Source organism: Pezoporus occidentalis, unplaced genomic scaffold (genome assembly GCF_034315485.1).
Source record: "Pezoporus occidentalis ecotype Australia unplaced genomic scaffold, CSIRO_AGI_Poc_V1 ctg182, whole genome shotgun sequence".
In the NCBI taxonomy this organism is placed as follows: Eukaryota; Metazoa; Chordata; class Aves; order Psittaciformes; family Psittacidae; genus Pezoporus; species Pezoporus occidentalis.
In genome coordinates, this window is record NW_026913662.1 from 2625269 (window position 1) to 2645659 (window position 20391).

At 43.7% G+C, this 20391-nt stretch overlaps 1 protein-coding gene across 1 annotated transcript in view; it reads right to left on the minus strand.

The window, feature by feature from the left end:
- Positions 1-1555: 1555 nt before the first annotated feature.
- ARHGEF5 (Rho guanine nucleotide exchange factor 5) overlaps positions 1556-20391 on the minus strand; it is a 38702-nt gene continuing 19866 nt past the window's right edge. Inside the window, exons 3-16 of the mRNA XM_062615590.1 lie at positions 14846-18413; positions 12963-13044; positions 12533-12597; positions 11964-12226; positions 10944-11104; positions 9883-10035; positions 8416-8545; positions 7464-7538; positions 6638-6727; positions 6166-6320; positions 5334-5495; positions 4852-4922; positions 4427-4531; positions 1556-4150 (exon numbers count right to left, since the gene is read on the minus strand). Coding sequence (XP_062471574.1) covers positions 3996-4150; positions 4427-4531; positions 4852-4922; positions 5334-5495; positions 6166-6320; positions 6638-6727; positions 7464-7538; positions 8416-8545; positions 9883-10035; positions 10944-11104; positions 11964-12226; positions 12533-12597; positions 12963-13044; positions 14846-18413 — 5235 coding nt within the window. The 3' untranslated portion in view covers positions 1556-3995. The remainder of the gene's footprint in view (positions 4151-4426; positions 4532-4851; positions 4923-5333; positions 5496-6165; positions 6321-6637; positions 6728-7463; positions 7539-8415; positions 8546-9882; positions 10036-10943; positions 11105-11963; positions 12227-12532; positions 12598-12962; positions 13045-14845; positions 18414-20391) is intronic.

Genomic DNA, 20391 nt, shown 5'->3' on the forward strand with positions numbered 1-20391 from the left:
ACAGTGCTTGCTGGAAGAATGTGATTTGCTTAATTGTCTTCTGCTGCACTAGGACAAAACATCCTTCATCCCTGTGTTGTTGGTGGCTCAGTATCTCATTGCTGGCATGGCACCATTCTACATGTGTCCTGTCTTTGTTTCAAGGTTCACTCCAGCATCAAAGGTACTGCTTCTACAAATGCTTTCACCGGAGAGTAGTTTCACTATGTTAAATGAGTGTAACCTGAAACACATGTGCCAGCATTTTGGAGGCAGTATAATGAAGATTATCAGTGCACCTGGCACAGCTGCCAAATGCAATGGGATGTTATTGTGGCTAAACTGGCATTTAACTTGTTAGCAGCATTCATCTGACAAAATACAACTCGGATCTTAGAGGGGATGGGACCTCTTCAATATTAGATAAAAGCGCAAAGATAAAAATCACTAACTGCTTTAGAGGTTCCCGTTTCTGAGTAATGTTGTGTTTATTTACTGAACTCTAGTCTTAATGTTAGTTTTTTTCTAGCTTTGTGAAAGAGAATAAGAACTCTGGAGAATACTTTATTTTCCTTTAGGAGGGACCAACAGAGGTCTCCAGGGCTGTGAGTTTGTGGTTGGTTTTTTTAGAGCCATGTATATATTTATGAATGTCATTTGATTTTCAGACATAGACCATTAATTTTTCAGACTCTCAACAAAACTTCTTAAATGTAGTTCATGCTGTATTTCATCTTTGTTCTTACCACAAAAAAGAAATGAGTGTAATTGCCCTCTGAACACTTTCATTTTTTTCTATAGAAATACTGAATTCCTTCTGTTCAGATACACTATGTAGCAGTCTCCACAGGTTCCTGTGGAAGCTGATGGTTTCTTCATGCTTTAATTTACAGCCAGCTGTTCAAGATACACTGGTATCTTGATACCAGCTGATCAAGATACACTGGTGTCTCTCAGACAGTGGTCCTATTCTGTGGACCTTCATTGGGGATTTTTCTAAAAATGTAGGGGATTTGGCTGACAAACTCTATGCTTGTATTTCTGCTTTAATAGTGATTTTCTGGGAAGTCAGGTTATCCACATTAGATAATGCACAGCAAGATCCTGACTCATAATTAAAACCTTAATAGGATGCGGTGGGTATTCTGTCAACTTGATTTTTGTCTCCTGACTGTGCAGTTGTAAGCGATACTGTACTATTAAGTCTGTACAAACCAAGGAGATGTTAATCAGTTCCAAAAAGCATGAAGCAATTCAGGAGATTTGTTTATGGATTTTGGTGGTGGAATGGTGCTGGTATAAAAACTAGTGAAAAATTGAGGCCTATCTGAAATGTAAGAAGTTAAAGTAAACAGGGCATAAGCACTCAGAAGCATAAGCTTCTTTAAATGTTCCTAAGCATACAAAAACCTGACAATGGGAAATAAAGGCTGTAACTGTGACAGGAAGAAGTCAACCTTTGAGCTGACTAGTTATACAGTATAGAAGTGCTGTCAATCGTAACAGTGGCCTTGAAGTTTTTCATCTGTCTCATTATTAACAATTAACAAGACAATTAACAAGAAACATATGGAACTTAACATAGAAACCACCTTGCGAATCTTTAATGAACAATATGCCAGCTAGCTTTTGAGAGCAGAAGCTGAAAGAGTAAAGAATTCCTGACTTTCAAGTATCTTAACAAGATGACTTCTGAGTGAAAATAGCAGTATGTATGGCCTGCCTCCTCATGATACACATAGCAAAGATGAAGCTGATATGGATATGGGATGTCTCAGACTGGCACTGGGCACCACCGAAAAGAGTCTGGCACCATCCTCCTGACACTCACCTTTGAGATACTGATATGCATTAATGAGATATCCTCTCAGTTTTCTCTAGATTAAACAAGCCTAACTGCCACAATCCCTCATTAGAGAGATGCTCCAGACCCCTGACCATCCTTGGGGCTACTGGACCCTCTCCAGTAGCTCCTTGTACTGAGGAGCCCAGGGCTGGACACAGTACTTCATATGTGGCCTCATTAGGGTTGAATAGAGGGGGAGGATCACCTCGACCTGCTGGCCACACTCCTCCCAATGCACCCCAGGATACTCTTGGCCCTCCTGACCACAAGGGCACACTGCCAGTTCATAGTTATCACTTTTTTCATTTGAGGTAGGCCTAACTTTTGTTCTTAGGTAGGAACCAGCTTCAGTTGGTCTAGGGGGAAAACAGTGTAGGCAGATTGTAGCCTGGACCATAGATTTAAAAGACAATCTCATTATTGCATCCTGTCTTACTGGTATAGTGGACTGAACTTCCATCTTCTGTAGGTCATCCTTGATATATTAATGATAACTAACACCACTAGGGAACCTGTAGCAGCAGCCACTTCAGGGCTGGTGTTAATGCCCTAAAGCTTAAGCTATGGATGGTTAAAGCAAGCTTTCTTCACTGCCTCTACTAAGTATAGCTATTTGTACTTAATATTCACTTATAGAGGAAATTTATATAGAAAAAATAATGAACATACTGAACATATATTCAGTAAATATTGAATTACTTACATTTGAGAAGAAAACCTAAGTAACAAGTTTATTTTAACTGGAGAAGTGCATGAGTTTATTAGGACTGAAAGCAACAGGTTTTTTAATCCAGCTAAAATAATTGATATAAATAGGCTGTAATAAGCTATACTAGATACACCATAAATGGAAATTAAAGGCAGAATGTTACAGAGAAAGAAAGCTGCAGATGTGAAGACAACGAATTCTTCAAATATATTAAATGCAAGAAGGCTACACATTGCTTTCTTTGGTGTATTGATTCTTCTACTTGATCTTGCATTGACTGAATGCAAACACTTTAACAAAGAAACAGTATTTTACAGTTGAAGGCATATCCTCAAATAGACAGGTTCTGCACAAAAGCAGGACTGCATGTAAACTGGACTTAAAACCAGAGAGTTCTAAAAAAGAACAAAGTCCCTGGTACATATTTTGACTTTATCTACAGTGGCTAAATATCTCAGTGTTTTCTATAAGTGTGCAAAATGGTGCATGCAATACCACGTCAGCTATCAGATTAAGAGCAGCAGGAAAGTGCCACTTCATTGCATATACCTAGTCATGGTTATTTTGTACAGGGCATGTACCAACACATAGAAAAATCTTCGTCAAAAGTCACTGTTACACTTTAGTGGGACGCGGAGTAAAACAGAATCACTTCAGATGGCTTATTGGGACACTTGTTCAGAAGAGAGGTGACCTTTGTGAAACAGATTCTTCAGCTCGATACCTCTTACGGTGGGGGAAGTCATCACAGTGGCTTCCAATAACTTTGCTTAAGTCCAGTGGATTTCCTAGTGCTGTCAAGGACTCTTCACCAGTATGCCGAGACAGAGTTAATTTTAGGTAAGATGAAATGTTTGCCTATCTAAAAAACAGTAGACTTGCACGATCAAATAGATAAATTGTTCTAAGTGGCAATTACACTATGGAGATCAATACCATCAAGATATCAGGAGGATTTTCAAATGAAAAACTCTCAACTCTGTTGTGCTTTGCACTTAGCACCTTCCTTCTCAGGAACTCAAAGCTCTTAGTATGCTAATACTAGCGAATTTAGCCTCACAACATCCAGTGAGGTAGGTAAGTTTACCCCCATTTCACAGATGGGAAGAATGACGCAGAATTCTGAAGTGACTTGCCCAAGGTCCTGCAACTTGTCAGTGTCAAAACCAGGAACATATTTTCAGAGGTCCAGATCCCAGATCTCTGTCCAATTGAAGTCCCTCCCTGCTACCACAAAGCAAGCAACACATGCAACTTTTTTTCCTCCTACTGCTGCCGTAGTCCTGGTGACACAGAGGAAGTGAATGATTTCTCCTGATTGAATTCCCACTTTCTTTGGCAAAAAACACCTGATTCTGTCAAAGTGCTGTATTATGCTCTTTGCAGAGGCGTTTCTTCTGAGGCACAATAGAAAAAAGATGGTTTCCCCGTGGCAGGGAGACTGTACATGTCCAAAGAGTCTTATTTCTTGCAGAAGACCTGCTGCTTGGCATTCTTCACACGTTGTTCCTCCTTCAGGTTCTTCTGTCGTGCATGTTTGCTGGAGATGAGTTCCACATGTTCCGAGGGGAACCAGCCTCTCTCCCGGTCTGACAGCTTTACTCCTTCCATCCATCCTACAGTGAGGGGAAAAGCAGAACATGAGGCAAGAGTTAAACATTTTTTTCATTCTTCCCAAAAAGCCCCCTCCAACAAGACCCTAACATCAAAGAAAGAGACCCCTTCCACCTTCCAAATAAAGTGCCTTAATGAAAATGAAGACTCTCTTCTTCTTCTGAACCTAACAGTCAGGAAGGAGAGGCTTCTTCTGAAACCTGATTGTGTTGTTAAAGTACACTACTACAGTAACTTCCAACCCATAATTTAAGATACCCATTGTTTATTCTGCTCACCATCATTGCTGTACTGCATAACCATGATGATATCTGCTTTCTCCAAAGCCAGCTCATCATTTTCCCGAGCCTTGTAAGTCTTTATGCATTGAACCTGTGGTGCATCTAAAGGGGAAGAAAGATCATAACTGTATACTAGAAAACAACAGTAAATGTGTGTGCATTAGCCCCAGAGCAGGTAGGGTATAAGGGACTGCCCAAACACTAAAAAGCAGAGAACTGGAAGGGAGGTTACAGGTCTTCTACCTAGTAGGAAGAGTAAAACCAGGTAAAATAACTGGCAGAACCTGGCACTGAGAGAAAGCCCATGAGTATCTTCTTTATTTATAAAAAGACAAGTATTCTGCCTTGGAATCATTCTGGGATGTTCCACCTTGCAGTGACTCCAGCCCACCCCCACTGCTGTAGCAGCAGAGAAGTCTTACCAGGGCATTCCAGGAGGTCCAGTTCTCCTCGTGGAGGAGCTAAAGCAGAGATCCACCTCAGCTTCTCACTGCTAGAAAACATCACCAGAGAGGTGTCAGGATCCAGTGTAAGAGATATCAGTCTGATGACTGGAATGGGTGTGTGTGTATACAGGTTTGCTTACAGGAGGGGTCAGGGAGGGGGTACTTAGGGGAAGCCAAGAAAGTGGAATTGGAGAAGGGAGATGGGAAAAGGCAAAACTATTTTTGGAGGCTGATGTTATGACATAAGATGGTAGTACTACATGAGCAGCTATGATAAGAGAGAAGCAAGGTGGTTCATTAGGGTCTCCTTATGGGAAGAGGTTGTTTTTTTCAAGTCCTCTGGTCAGCAGCTGCATTTGATATTTCAGCATTGGGGTAGCTGAGGGACAACCATCAGGCTCCTAGGAGGTGTCTGGCTATGGTAATGGGATACACTGAGGGTAACCTTGAGCTCTTACTGTGTCTCTGTACGAAACAAAAACTCCACTCTCTTTCCCTGGTAATTCTGAAGTAGAAAGAGGCGGAAAACATTTTTGTTTGTTCCATGCAGTTTCATCTCGCACTTCTCCCCACGCACATCTGAGAAAGCAGCATGATCAAACACAACAAAACGTCCACCCCTGCAGGTAAAGAAGAGGAACAAAGCAAGAGGTTTTAAAGTGATGAGAATGACAAAGTGAGTTCACGTTGTCTTCTGATGTTAGGAAAGCAAAAAGCTTTTAATGAATCTTCATCTATTCAGGCCTTAAGCTTTGTTCTTGCTAGAAGTCTCAAAAGGACAGAGAAGAGAGAGACAATTTAATGAAAAGGGTAGAAATACCAAGCTCTGTCCTGTCAATTTTTTTTCTTTTATAACTTACAGCTTAAAAATAAAAACCACCCCCATAAAACCCAACATTGCCAACCATTCTTTTAGTGTCTTGACAAACCAGTGATTTGCACATTCACTAGTCTTCATACTGTCCTTTAGGAAGCAATTTTTTACCAAGTAAAACTAGAATAATGTTTATTATTAAAGTGTTCCATATTATATTCTGCCTTTCCATCCCTATAAGTGTTGCACTTGCTCTAGGGACCAGAAGATATCTTATTAGTATGTTGTAATTAACAGTTGGTACTATCAGTTTCCACATACTCCTGTGATACTCACATAATGTAGGGTTAGGAGAGTGAGTTGACAAACGCTGCCACTTGCTGGCAGGCAGAGGGAAAGGACTCTCACCAAAGCACAGAGCCAGAAAGAGACAGGTATTTTAGAAGGGGCAGGAAGAATTGTGTTGAAGCACTCACTCCTTGGGCCGAGACAGGAGCAGACAGTCATTGAAAAGATGTAGGTAGATGGGACGGGTGGTGACTTTCCATTTTGGACTCAGGGTGTTGAAGTCCAGTGCTGTCAACTCACCACACTTCACAAGCCGCCTGGACTGTGAGATGAGTGGAAATATCTGCAAGGCAGCAATAAACATTTATGTCAAGCATGTACAAGGAAGTCCGTATCCATGAGTTTTGGATTTGCATTTTCGCCTTTCTCTAGAGGAAGTGTTCTTTCACCCCTCCAGCTAGACAGGTATAAGTCATGGTAGGCACCTTCCGCTGAAGGCTGACGTGAACAATTGGGTAAAGAGCTGACCTGTGTATGATATTGTGGTTCAACAGTTCTGTGTGTATTGGAGAAGAGAACAAAAAGTCATTGCAAGTGACTTTGTGAGAAAAGAGAAAATAAACCAGGATAGAGCAAGGCCCAGGGAATGGATGAGCTCACCTTGCACTCAAATTCAATCTTCTGGCTGAGGTAGATCAGCTCTTCAGTGCTCTTCATGCGCTGCACATTTTCATTGCAATCCTTGATGAGCTGCAGAGGAAAACAATCAGTGAGGTGATAACAGAACTGCCTGGTGGGATCAGTACTACCCCCAGGAGCCCTTCAAGGGTCAATATAAGTGACAATTCCTTAGGCATCCTCCTGCAAAAAAGTATTTTTCCAGGTAAGCATACTGAACTCCTTCATACCTTCTTTCTTAAGGAAGGCATTCTTTAGATGAAGTCTCTGTGGTAAGTTTTAACTGGGATACTGGGAGGAATATGAGACATCTCTCAGCTGAAAAAGACTGAATTGCTGGTAATTTGGAAGCAGCTCTTACTAGATGCTCCACTGTAAAAACAGGAGGCCAGTTAGATACACATCAGCCCTGATTTTCCATAACCCAGAGCTTGTTGCCAGTACCTGTGAGGACAGGACACAATGGAACAGAGGTACTTCAGCCTAGAAGCTGCCTACATAGCCATCCTGAGGTGTTACAGGGCAGCTACATAACAGCATCACAGACATAACACTGCCTTGAACACAGCCAGAGTCCAAGGATTTCAGCATAGGACATCTTGCCCCCCAATCTCAGACTCCACTGTATGCTGAGTATAGTGGGACAATCACTTCTTTCACCTGGTTAGGTATACTGTGCTTAATGCATCCCAGGATACCACTGGCCCTTTTGGCTGCCAGGGCATGCTGTGACTCATGTTGAAGGTATCATCAGTCAATACCCCCAGATCCCTTTCTGCTGGGCAGCAAAATGGGTTGACTGCCTTACCTTTTCAAGTGCATCATATGCCTGTGTGGCTTGTACTTCCTCCTCAGATCCAGGCCGAGTTCTCTTCAGGATATTCTGTGTGAGAAAAGAGTTTTTTCATAATGCAAACAGGGAAAGCTGGACGTGTATCTGGGAGGGGTAGGAGAGACATGTCAGCTTCAAAGAAAATTAAAGCAGTGGTAGGTGATGAGATACGAAGATAGGAAGGCCAGATATTTGTGCTATAGAATGTAACTGATGAGCGGCATTGAACACAGCACCCCTAAAAATCTAAATCATATTTACTATCATGTACAAGTTACATAGCACAGGAAGCAACCACTAATCCAAGCACTAACAGCCTTACAAACAGAATCGTTCTTTGCCTGATACTCCTTTTCTCCTGTTAAAATAGGGCTCAAATAATCAAAAAAGAATTTCAGAGAAAGAGATCAAAATTAATTCATTAGGCATTTGCAGGTTCCCTGTCTGGAAGGCTCCTATCAGTCAATGTTGCAGGCAAAGAGTAGAGACAGGCTGCCTTCCAGAGAGCAGCCAAGGAACCCTTGCTTTGTTTTTGTAGCAGGAAGGGAAAAAAAAAATAAAAATCAATACTATGTAAATCAAATGTTCTGAGTAGATTCCATAAAATATTTACTGGAGTACAACTGAGGTAGTGTTGCAACAAAAGTCATAACCAGTATACAAACTGCATTGTCTCACACAGGCTATCATGTTCAACTCATGGTGCTGGTCTAATGCACAACAGGCATAAATATGATGATAAATGGGTTTGTTTTTGCAAAAGCATATTCACAATATACACAATAGAGTGGCTTTAGAGCATCTTGCCAAACTTGTCACAGATGCAACATAAAGGGCTGTATGCAGTCCTTACACCCCGTGCTTGGACTTTCAAACTTGAAGAAGGGTCATCTTGAGAACTAGGAAAGCAGAGAACCACCACAGTTACCTGTAGGAGGAGTTTGAGTCGAGTGATGCGCTGGAAAGGGAGGATGAGGAAGGATTTCAGTGAGAGGCGCTGGCATACTGGATCACTTTCCAGTCTCTCCAGGACTTGCTGGAACCCTGCGTTTCCATTTCTGTGGGAGTGGTAAAGAAAGAAGACATCCAGGCATCAGAGCAAATAAGTAAAGTCTTCCTACTATATTTCAGTGAGTGTTGGAGTACTCCCAACAAGTCAGATTTTGTCCCTGGGGCAAGAGACAGATGTTAAGAAGCTGCACCACTGCTAGTGAAGAGCAAGTATGGGTTTCTAACAGCTACAGGACAGCAGTACAACTTTCCTCTTTCCTCTTTCTGCCATAGCCCTCTGGAACAAGACTCGGAAGTAACAGCTGTATTTCTTTTCCCCTGTATCAGTATGGCACCTTTCAGAGAGACAGCGGTGGTTTGCATTCTTTCCTTACACTGAATGCTCCAGCTCCAGGGGCTGTGTTCGGGCCTGGAACCAGCTGCTTTCCCTCCCTTGCTACTCCTGAGAGGAGCTGCCTTTCCCCCAATGCCTCTCTTACCCCTTTAGACACAGCCATTGCCATCCAGTTTTTCATGTTGGGCAGGAGCACATTTTTATCTGCTCATGATATGAGAGTAGCACCAGCCACCAGAATAGCCAACTACATATCCTTGAAAAGATGGGGAAGAAGTTTGTAGGCCCAATAGAAGTTGTCCTAGACAATATCCTGGAGATCCCTTCTGTGTGGAACTAAGCCTTCCGTGATGGGAACAAATTGTGAGGCTACATCTTTCCCTGTCAGCAGCACCCAGAGATGGTGCCTGAATAGCCTGTTTGGAACAGTGTCTCCTCCTAGAATTAGCATAGTTTCATTGGGATTGGGTTGTTATGAAGGGAAGCACTGCAAGGAAACCTTTCTCAGGGTTGGGCCTGTGCCTGATGAATGCTTGGTTGTGCCACTGGGTACAGAAGAGGAGGGCAAGAGATCTTCCACTTCATGATCCAGAGCAAGAGAGACTGATGGTGTTCTCTGCCCCCATTTTAAAGACTCCTGGATAGCCACTTTAAACTTTTTTGGCAGCAGCCATATTTTTCTTAATGATAGTTACATCTGGAAGTTTCACTTTATCGCTTTCTGGTTCTTACTAACCTGAAAACCACAGTCTGAAAACCATTATCCAAGACAGTCTTCAGTAGAAGGCAGACAAAGAGAATGAGCTGCAATAGAATCAGGTATTAATCTTTCCCTTTCCAATGCTATGGGAGAGCAGCCTGCAGCAGCTCTGTCCTACTGTCCCAAATGCTACTGAATTGAAGAAGGTTCCTGCCTATTCTGGGGGTGTAGTAAAAGCAATGGCCAACAGCCTGTGATCACTTGCATTCCCCATCATTTGAAAGAGTGGATATTTGAGGTGCAGCAAGGAAGTAAGAGGGGAGAAAGGTGCAACGAATGAGTAAACTCACAGTAACCGCTGGAAGGTCTGCTCCTGATATGTCTGGTTTGTTACATATGGTAGATACACCCTGCGGAACTCGGGGGCATGCTTCAGAGCCACATCGCACACATGGAAGGTGAACATGTCCTCTTCAAATTTCTCCTCCAAGTCAAAGAGGAAACTGCAGCACATGGTTGCGGTAACATAAAAGGAGAGGGAAATACCAGTGTCATTCAGTAAAGCAGGAATGGCTTCAGTCCTCCAAAATCCTGACAGCCCACATATAAGCACAAGACAGCTCTTTACTTCTAGAGAGAACACAATGCCTGTACCATGACAATTTAAGGCTAGATAGCAAGGAAGCAGCAGAGCAAAAGACCTCTGCTCTTAAGAGGTCACACTTCTAAAGAAGTTGTCAGGAAACAACTGAAAATTAAGATATCACCAGAACAATCCCACTAGTAGAAATGGAAAAGATAACAGCAAACCTTACTACCTTAGCAATATGTGTAGCCAAGCCTTGCAGGAGAAAAGCAGAACAGAATCCTACAACATACAGGATTCCTTGCATGTGGTGTCATGTCTACATTTTTATGACTTACGCTCAACTGATTCACATTAGGTTCTGTCAAGTGATGGCTGTAACTTACGTCTTTTTTTTTTCCTCCGCTGTTTTTTCTTCTTTGGTCAGGGCTTGTGCAGCTGCTTCTTTTGTTATATATTTGTCAGGAGCTGCACTTGGTTTGGACTGAGGTCTAGTTAGTTAAGTTTAGTTGTAGTTGAAGCCAATAGCACATGGCTACAGTAGCATTTTGAACATTTTGATCTCCTGCAATGAGCTCTGTGCACAATTGCACCATAATATCCAGAACTTAACACCAAGATTTACATTGCCCTGTCACCTAAAGAGGTGAACATTCCTTGAAGGGCATCATTGATATGCAGTCACAAAGTGTTACATGTGTGCATCTACCTTGAAGGCCAGTGAACATGCAGAACAGGAGTGAGAGATGTTACTGATGGACATGATGGGCTGTGTCTGTGGTTCATGGAGGGTGTTAGTCCTGGAAGCAGAGGGCCACATCTCACCTTGCACTGACATCACGTACATCCTGAAGGCGGGAGAAGAGCCACTGACGCTCTTGGTTGGTGAGCATTGCCTGGAGCTCTGCTGACCGCTGGAAGTGGTCCACTGCCACGTTTAAACTGCGCAGGTACGAAGCCTCAGACATTATCAACTCAAACTTGGCCTTGAGAGAGAAAATCAGGGAGCACAGCATCAGCAGACTACATGAGTCTGTGAGGAATCTTACAGACAGGAGACAGGGGCAAAACAAGAAAACCTCCCAGTGCATGATGTAAGTAGTATTTACAGAAGAGAGGCTTTAGGAATGATAAGCATGCCATTATATATAGTCTGTTTGTCTTTCTTTAGAAGACAGACTTGTGGTGTGACTTAAAACAAATACAGCTACCTGCTCTCATTTTACTTTTTATTTCCCCTCCCCCCAACTCCACTTTACTAGGTTCCCACAAATTTTCCACCATCTGCATCACCCACATTTTTTTTCCTTCCTCATGTTTCACATGCTGGTTTTTTGCCTTTCTCTGGGTCCTTCCATCCACTTCTAAGTTCCTTCAATTTTCCTTACTCAGTTTCAATATGTATCATTTTGCTGAACCCATCATCTTCCTGTTTTCTCTCAGCCCTGCAGCTCACACAGGTCAATTCAGTAAACTCCCACTCTACCACAAAAACTACAATTCACTGTGGTTTTATTAGCATCTCTCATAAGCTTGTGTGTGGAGAATGATGGAGGTCTTCCACTTTAATATTCTCTTTTGCATTCAACATGCTCAACATTCCTTGTTTTATATCATTCCAATTCCCCATGTCTGTTTTCATGAAATTACTGATATAGTCCAGAGTCCTTCAATGCTCCTTTTCTCTACCATTCTGAACTTCAGCACTGGGTAGAAGTGACCTCTGCATTCAACCACCTTCATTCCCACATCAGAATACTTGCTCTGCACTTTAACCACCCCCCTTCTGGGGACTCTTTTCTTCACTACAGACCACCCATCTATCTTGCGAGATGTGTCCATTACCTCTTGCAGCTTTTGCTCATCACGGGACATATTGAGAAGCATTCTGCTGCCCCGTATCATGGGGATGTCCTGCCAGAGGGACGCGTTAGATGAGACTGACAGACGCTGCAAATATGAGTCCTGGGGAGACAGCACTTTCCTCCGTAGCCGTGGGGAACTTGGAAAACTTGACTCTATATCCTCTGAGAAAGAATCCACTCTCTTCTGGCTTTGAATGGCCTTGTTCAGCACCACATCACTGTACTCCTGATACAGCAATCTTGCTGTGAATAGAGGCATATACATTCATAATTTTTATAGAAGATACTCAACCCTCTGCTTCAATCTGGAGAAAACTCTATTACTGTCTCATATTAGGATAACTGAATACATGAGACCACGTGCACCTGCTATAGCCTGCCTGAGTGTACTGCACGACTCTGGTCTCACTCACTCCACTGACCACCACGCTCTAACACTCTCTCCTTCCTACCATGTGGCAGGAGCCCATCTCCTTTATGCTCACTCCAAGGGTGAGAGTTGATGGAGGAAAGGGGTCTGCCACAGCACTTCAGGCAGAAGGTACTTACAGGAGTTGATCAGTTTGGAGTGCCGGCGCTTGAAGTTCTCCATTGCATCTGCAGGTTTCTTCTCTCTATGAGAGAATAAAGATTTGGAAGCAAAGAGCGAATGAAGAGCACAGCACCAGAGATGGCTTATCCAAATCTTAGTAACAGACCTGTCACAGCAAGAACCTCTCTTTCCAACGAGCTCAAGCCCCACATACTCTGCCTAACAAAGTTTGGCTTAATGGAAACACTGTCCTAAAGGGACAGAAACACTTCTGTTGCAATGGGTTCCTCACCCAGAGGGCACAGACTGAAACATAGGCTTATGTCATTTTATTATAGTCTTCTATGCCTTATCATCATCTTCAGTCCCTCAGGAACAATGGAGAGCATCAGGTGTCTGTGCTACACAGGGGTGGGGCAAACTCTAAGGTGTCCTTGAGAGACTTACCGCAATATAACTGTCTCTGAACTGACCGGTAGCTCCCTGTGTGACTTGTGAGCTTCTTCCTCTGAAGGAACAGTAGGAATTTCTGCATATAAGGCAAGCAGAAAGAGAACACATAAGTCTGTTTTTAGAGTCAAGCTACAACCCAATAGAGATACCACTCATCTATACGCTACCTAAGTGGTGGTCTTGGGTTGGAGTACTGATATCCTCCTAAACTGTATTTCTGGGTCAGAAACATTCCAGTTTTAATAATCCTTAACATTATTTACACTTTACATCTGTTACTTAGCCACATCTGCATATAAATACAAAGGCTGACACTTTCAGCAATGACAGTAACTCAATGAACTTCCTTTTCCAGTTGTCTAAGTGAAGATGCTGCTCCAGGCCTTATCATCAGGTGCTGTCTTTCCCCTTTCAACACTTCTGGCCACACATCAGAGGATCAATGGACCCAAAGTCATTAGTCATATCTGAGTCTTGGACTTTCTTTTGTGGATGTTGAGCCCCAAAAAAGTCTTAGTGACTTCTGGGGCAGAAATACTGGACATCTAACAAAGTCACTCCTGTGAAGAGTCTCACAAGGGATGCAGCCCAAGAATGAATGCTGCAATCCAGTTCTCAGGTTTATGTACTATGTGAACATTCACAAACAGCTGCTCGAGTGATCTTCTGTTTATGTAAAATGGGGATAGCGTGGATTTTTCTTTTGCTTTGTGAGGGATTTAATTCAATAAGATGTGAAGAAATTCTATATAAAATTTGTTGGAGGCAGAAGGAGTTAAAAAACCCAAAGACTGAGCAGCAAGTATGGGTCAAGGGAGAGACAGTACTGCTGCCTTGAACATTTTAAAATTTGGAACTAAAAATTTACAGGTCAAACACATGAACAAATCTTGATTCAAGTGCTGCCAAATCTTTTACACCCCTCCACGCTCCCCTCCTTTTCTTCTGTGCCAAAAATCTAGCATGTTGTACAGCTTGGAAAATAAGCTAAGTAAGAGCTCAGAAGAAGCAAATATATTTAAAGCTTTTGTAAGGTATAATAAAGAACAGACACACATCACAACAGCAATACTGTCTGAATAAGCTACATTACAGAAGATGCATGCTGTTGTTTGTGACGTTGGTGATTTGGCTTCTATGCAAGTTGGGACCTTGGATATGACAGATTTGTTCTTATCTGTAATCTCAAAACCTACATTCTCAGGAAGATCATCTCTTTCAGAAGGTCAAATCAGAATCTCAAGGTGCCCTTTGCAAAATAAAGGGAGGTAGCACCTAAACAAGGAACTAAAACGTGGTAACAGACACGGGCTACTGAGGGTGTGTGCATGCGTTTTGCCTACTGCTTGGAAACAGGCTGCTGCAAGTGCAGCAAAACGCAACGGCCACGTGATGGCAGCAAAGATGATGAGCAAAGGCCCTGAAGCGAGCCCCACCAAGAAACTCATTCCTGCAGATAGGCCAAAATAACCCGTGTTACTGGGTAAGGGTGACAGATCACAACACACGGAGATGGGACAAGAGGAGAAACTGGATGCGCCATTGAGGGGTGAGGGACTGGTGAAGCGTGATAAGCTCTCTGTTGCATATGTCAGACCTAAACGAAGGGACTGAGCCCCAGAGTTCAGGACTATTCGAGAACAAGCAGGATACACTGGTTCCAGGATAGCAGAGAGGAGCTAGGGGAGAACTGGGATGGGGGAGCTTGAGACAGTACAGCATGGGGGCTACAGGAGTATTACCAGCAAGGCACAAGAGCAATGCTGAGCTCTCAAGCTGTCATGCCTATCATATTGCCTATTTAATTTAAACCTAAAATTCTGGTATCTGCAGTAAGTCTGGGGAGTATGGGGAGGGAAATGGAGGAGAGGACTCACCCTGCAAGATGTCTGGGGGTACTGACATCCTCTTCAGGCCCTGACGGTGCCAGTCCTTGCTTTTTACTCGGCGTTTAATCGGGTGTTCTTGATGGGCTGCTGGCTCCTGTGCAACGACCCCGGTTGTTTTTTTGTCAGGCCAACTTGATGATTTTTCCAAGGGTGAATGTCTGCGCACTTCCTCCTTTGCCTGAGCAACCAAGTGGCGTTCTCCCCCTTCTCCTTCTAGCCTTTGCTTGACCCTCCTCTCACCTTCCATTTTCTCTGTGATTGCTAATGGAGCTTTGATGTTCTTTGTGTCCATACCAAAGATGCCTGCCTGTTGTTCCCACTGCAGATCCCCAGAGACGTCCTCCTCTTGGCAGGTCCTTCTGGTGGTTGGTGGTGATGGCGGGCTGAGCTGGAGGAAGTGGATTGGATTGGTGAATGCCAGCATTGGAAGTGGCTGTGCAGAGTTTCTGTTCTTGGAGCCTGTGGATGTTATCAGGCCTTCCAGCGAGGGCCACGAATGGTGGTCAGGTGGGGATTTTCCACACTGCATATCCATGTGCTGGTCCACTGTTTCAGAGCATCCAGCCAATGCTTCATTTCCAACAGCAGAAAAGCTTTTGGCTAACAAACTGACCCCTGAGTCATCAGAAGTCTCTGTATCATGGGTACCTGAATCACCAAGCTCCCACTCTCTAGTTAATGGAACAAGGTCATCTTCTGCTACATGGTCTCCATCAGAAGCAGAGGCCACAGTGTTAGAATCAGACACAGAGGTGGCAGTCCGTACAGAATGGCTTATAGCAGGGTGAATGGACAGTAACTTATTATCCTCCATACCGCAGCTGAGATGTGGCATGGAGTAAATTACAGGAGCCAGTGGCTGGTAACTTTCAAGGGCTGGAGGTTGAGTAAGGTGGTTTGCATAAAATGCAGGGGCCTGAGCTTGACGGGGTCTTTGGACAATGGAAGGAGGATGAACAAGCTGTTTGGCATCAATCTCAGACACCAGAGGTAGGCTTGAGTGGGACACATGGGACAGAGATTGTTTTGGCTGGTTCATGGCATGGACCATATCTTCTTCAGAAGGCCAAGTGAGGTTGCTCAGGACTCTGGAGATTCTGGATCCAGGCTCTTCTTGGTTTACACTGCAGTCAGACTGATCAAGTAAAGGCATTTGTTGTGCTTCATGATCCACATTTGCTTCCATTTCTTTTCCTTGGATAATGGCACTTTTTTCTGGGGGGGTTTGCTGAACTGTCCCTGGGTGGTTCAGGGGAGTGGAAGTCCTGCCTAGTGTTTGTAGTGGTTCCAAAGGCCCTGCAATGATATCCAGAGTCCTCCTATCCTCAGGAGGGATTCCCTCTAGAGGAAGGCAGCTCGTGCACATTACAGAGAGAGAAGATGGGCCACTAAGGTCTTCGTGAAAGCTTTCCTCAGAAGTAAGGAGTTGATGTGAAGCATCAGCCCCTCCTGGATCAGTACTCCCAATAGCAGTTTCTTCCCCTGATGTTGGGTCCCACACTTGTACAGAAGCAGCATCTGGCTTCTCTAATGAGTCTAGCAGTTTGTTCAGGTTAGAGCCAGGATGGTCCTCAGGAGCCACAGAGGCTGTTCCACTACCACCCTCTTGCTGTGCGCCAGATGTTGAAACCACAGAGGTGAGCTCTGAGGGTAAAGCTGTAATGAAGTCCTGAAGCTCAGCTTTTCCCAAATTTTCTGTAATAGGATGAAGATCCATGGGATCAGGTAGCTCTAAATTCTTGGTACCAGAGGAAGGGTGTGCTGTAACAGAAGTCTCTGGGTCCTCTGTGCTAGAAGATGCTGCAACTCGTCCATGGGGTGGTGCATCTCTTTTCTCAAACCTATGGACACCCTTTCCATGTCCATCACTGTACTCATCCTCCCTACCCAGTCTTGTCCTGTCATCCCAGTCAGCTTCTCCAACATCCTGACCACCAATGGAAAACCGGCCAGAGTCTTCCAGGTCTTCTGCCTGGTCAGAGATGTAGCATGTGTGTGGAGGCACCACTGGAGTCTCACCCCCTGGGTTCAGGTTATTTGAGGACAGAGGGCTAACCGCAGGTGGCCGAGACCCACAGCCTGCTTCTGCAACATGAGCTTTCAGCAGTACATCACCAGAATGCTGATCCCCAGAGACACATTCCCCAGGAGGAAATGCTGATCCTGTTTGCTCAGCCAAGAAAACATTCTCCAAACCACACAAGTCCATGTTATGCCTGTGAACAGAAGATATCTCTGACCCAAAAGCCGATGATAAAGCCTCCAGCTTGCGCTCTTCCCTCTGCTGCTGCTCCTGCTTAATTTGTTCCTTGTTTTTCTGATCTTTGGACTCTGAAGATTTTCCTCCTTCTGGCAAATTCTGCTCTTTGCACTCCTTCTCTTCCTGATGAAGTTCTGACACTGCCTCCTCCTGTGCTGGTTCCTTATGCTGTGAAGTATTCACTTCCTCATGTTTTTTAGCAATGTCCTTTACTTGGAAGGCACTCTCTGCTGGAGAGGCTGGTCTGCCCTCTGTTTTTCTGTGATCATTTTCAAGATGAAGGCATTTAGAAGTGGATGAGTTTTCTTCAGGAACCATTACTGTTCCCTGGTTTGTGATGATAGTGCTATTTCTTGTTTCACCAGCTGAGAAGTTTCCTTCTGCTTGTAGTGAATTTTCTTGGTTGTCATCTCTTAAGGTGGAAGACAACTGATGGGAAGAGGAAGACTCTATGTTCTCTTCTAAACTCTTGAGTGCTCTTACACTTTCCTGAGCATCTTCAGAAGTGTAAGGTTTAGCCATGCCCTCTACTGCTTCCTCTGAGGTAGGCTGCTCATCAGTTGCTGGTGCCACTTTTTCGCTGCTTTGCTTTTGCTCTGCACCAGCATCAATCTCCTGCAAAGAATCCGTGGAGATCTTATCCAGAAATGGTTCAGCCTTATAATGCCCCTCTGAAACAGTTTTACACACCAACAAGCACTTAGATGTCTCTCTCTGAGAGGAAGTGGCATCAGCCAAAGGAGATTTCAGATGATGGGCCTGAGGGTCTGAGACATGAAAAGCCAGTTCTGCCTGGCATTGAGAAAACTCAGTGCTGAGGTCCACAGCCTGCAGGATAGCATTGCCAGGGGCCAGCCCATCCTGGACTGTCCTGAGAAAGGAAGAGTCCTGGTTGCTTTCCAGGTCAACCAGCGTTACTTGCTGAAGTTTCAGAGAACAATGCAGTTCACCCTCCTCTAAAAGCATTTGTTCTTCCAATTCTGAGACTCCCTTTTGAGGCTCTGCATCACCTTGCTCTTGTTCCAGTCCTGCTGGCATTGTTTGCACAGGGTTAGAGGGTCTGCGCAGCATCTCTGCTGCTTTCCCTGGAGCAGCAAGGCAGTCTTTGGGAGTGCTGAGCTCTGCTCCTTTTGCAGAGTCAGACATGCTGGTGTTCATTTTGGCTGAGGCACAAGGGGCATGATGCTCTCTTTCGACTACTGTAGAATCCCAAGCTTCCCCAGTGGCGCTGCTGGCTTCTGGGGGAGTGGTACCTCCCTCACTGGTTTCTTCAGACTCCATCAGTGGCACATCCTCCTGAAGAAAAATGCATTTTTCTGTTACTACTACAGAATGATATAGTGCACCACATTGGCTTAAAGAGACTTTTAAAAACAGGTACTGATGCAGCTGAGAAAAAAACAGCTAACCAAAAACATACTTAGTGGGTCATAAGAGTTGGGAAACAAATACCAAGACCAAGAGTAGGTAAACACCCAATGTAAGCTTGCAGAGTAACAACAAAATAAAACTACTACCGTCTTTTTAGTTTTACATGCTAATCCAGAAAGTGATTTTGGTCAAAGAGCAGAGATGGTGACCTCTCTGGAGTAGCTGCAGTGCAACTTTAATTATTAAATTATTATTAATTATTCAAGCGTTGGCAATGACTAGCTATCTCAAACTCAAAAGGGGATACTAGAAGGCATTCAGAGAATGAGAAAATCAAAGTCTCCATTAATTTTGGTGGGGCATGGTGGATGAATACTCATGAACTCTTCTAGTGGCTAGCTAAATCTTAAAAGATCTCCGATTTCTACAGGGAAAAGCTTATAACTGGAGCTGATGGCTCTCTCTACAGACCTCTGTGTATGTGCAACACAAGGCTTTACTGCAACTGATCACAAGAATTGATTAACAAGATATAGGAATGTAAGAATTTGATTAACAGGTAACTGGGACATATCACAAAACATGAGATATTTGAAGGCTGTTAAAGACATGGTACCTCTGGTGTGTGTGGACATACCCACGGACTACAAAGAAAAACTACATCATCATTTTAGTCCACTCTTTTAAGGAGGGGAAAAAAAAAAAAAAGAAAAAAAGAAAAAAAAAGAAAAAAGTCATCTTAGGATTGTTGGACAGTTTCCCAAAGGATATAGTGGAATTTCCCATCCATTATTGCATTTGAAGTCAGACATGACAAAGCACTGGGGAATGTACATTTGGGAAACGTCTGTGAAAGGATGGTGGAATCTGATTCACCACTTTAATCTTTCTGCCTTCTACCATGACCAACAAACCGTACCTTAAAAGACATGAGAAAGAGACAAACCTTAGTTGCTTCCCCTCCCTTTTCTTTTGCCTTCGGAACACCTTCTCTAATATCCCAGCCTGTCTTCTCTATTCCTTGTCCCCTGCTTATCAGAAGTGGCTTATAAATTGCTGCTTCAGGCTGCTTCACATACAGTGGCAGTCCTACCAGAGCTTGTAATTTAGCCCAGAAGAACCTGCTGCAATGTGCAGCCACAGTCAGACTTCCCCTTGGATAAAGCTTCAGCATTCTCCTCCTTCATCCTCTCTTACAGATGTCAAAGACTCCAGACACATAGTCCTGCATCTTATGGTCAGAGAAACCATTCCACATTTCAAGGCCTGGCTCAGAACCCTTCACAAAGCTCGTGCAAGAAAATATTCTTTTTCTTGCTCAAAACAGACAACCTGATCTTTCTTCCTCTGGCATTCCTAATTTCCCTATGATTTTAAAGATGGCTTTTTCCCCCGGTTTTTGCTGTTATGGAGCATGCGTGACAATTTCAACTTGGGAGACTCATAAACATTGAAAGAAAAGTGGATAGAAACATAAATCTTTGAGATCAATACTGATTTCCTTGTGCTGAAGTGGCTCTATAGTCACAGCTTTTTGTGATCCCACACAAAAAGTAGTGAGCAGTTGTAAATAGTTGTAACTTCAACAAACAGTACGTTTCAAAGAGATATGTCCATTCAGAAAGCTCCCACAGGGCTTCTGCCACATCTTACACTGTCAGCTAACAGTAAACTACTTTGGTGCTGCCAAACTGTTCTGAAACTTTTGCACATGGGAAGGCACAGGACTGTCAGGAAGAAGCTCCAGCACAGAAACAGGAGAGCTTGACAAAGCACAGAAAGCACCAGGGTCATAAACTTGTAGACACCTTGTCCAAGACAGGACCAACTTTACTTACGTTGAGCCCTCCTTTACCAAATGTTCCATGATCATATCAGATCACTCTTGTGCTACACTGCTCTT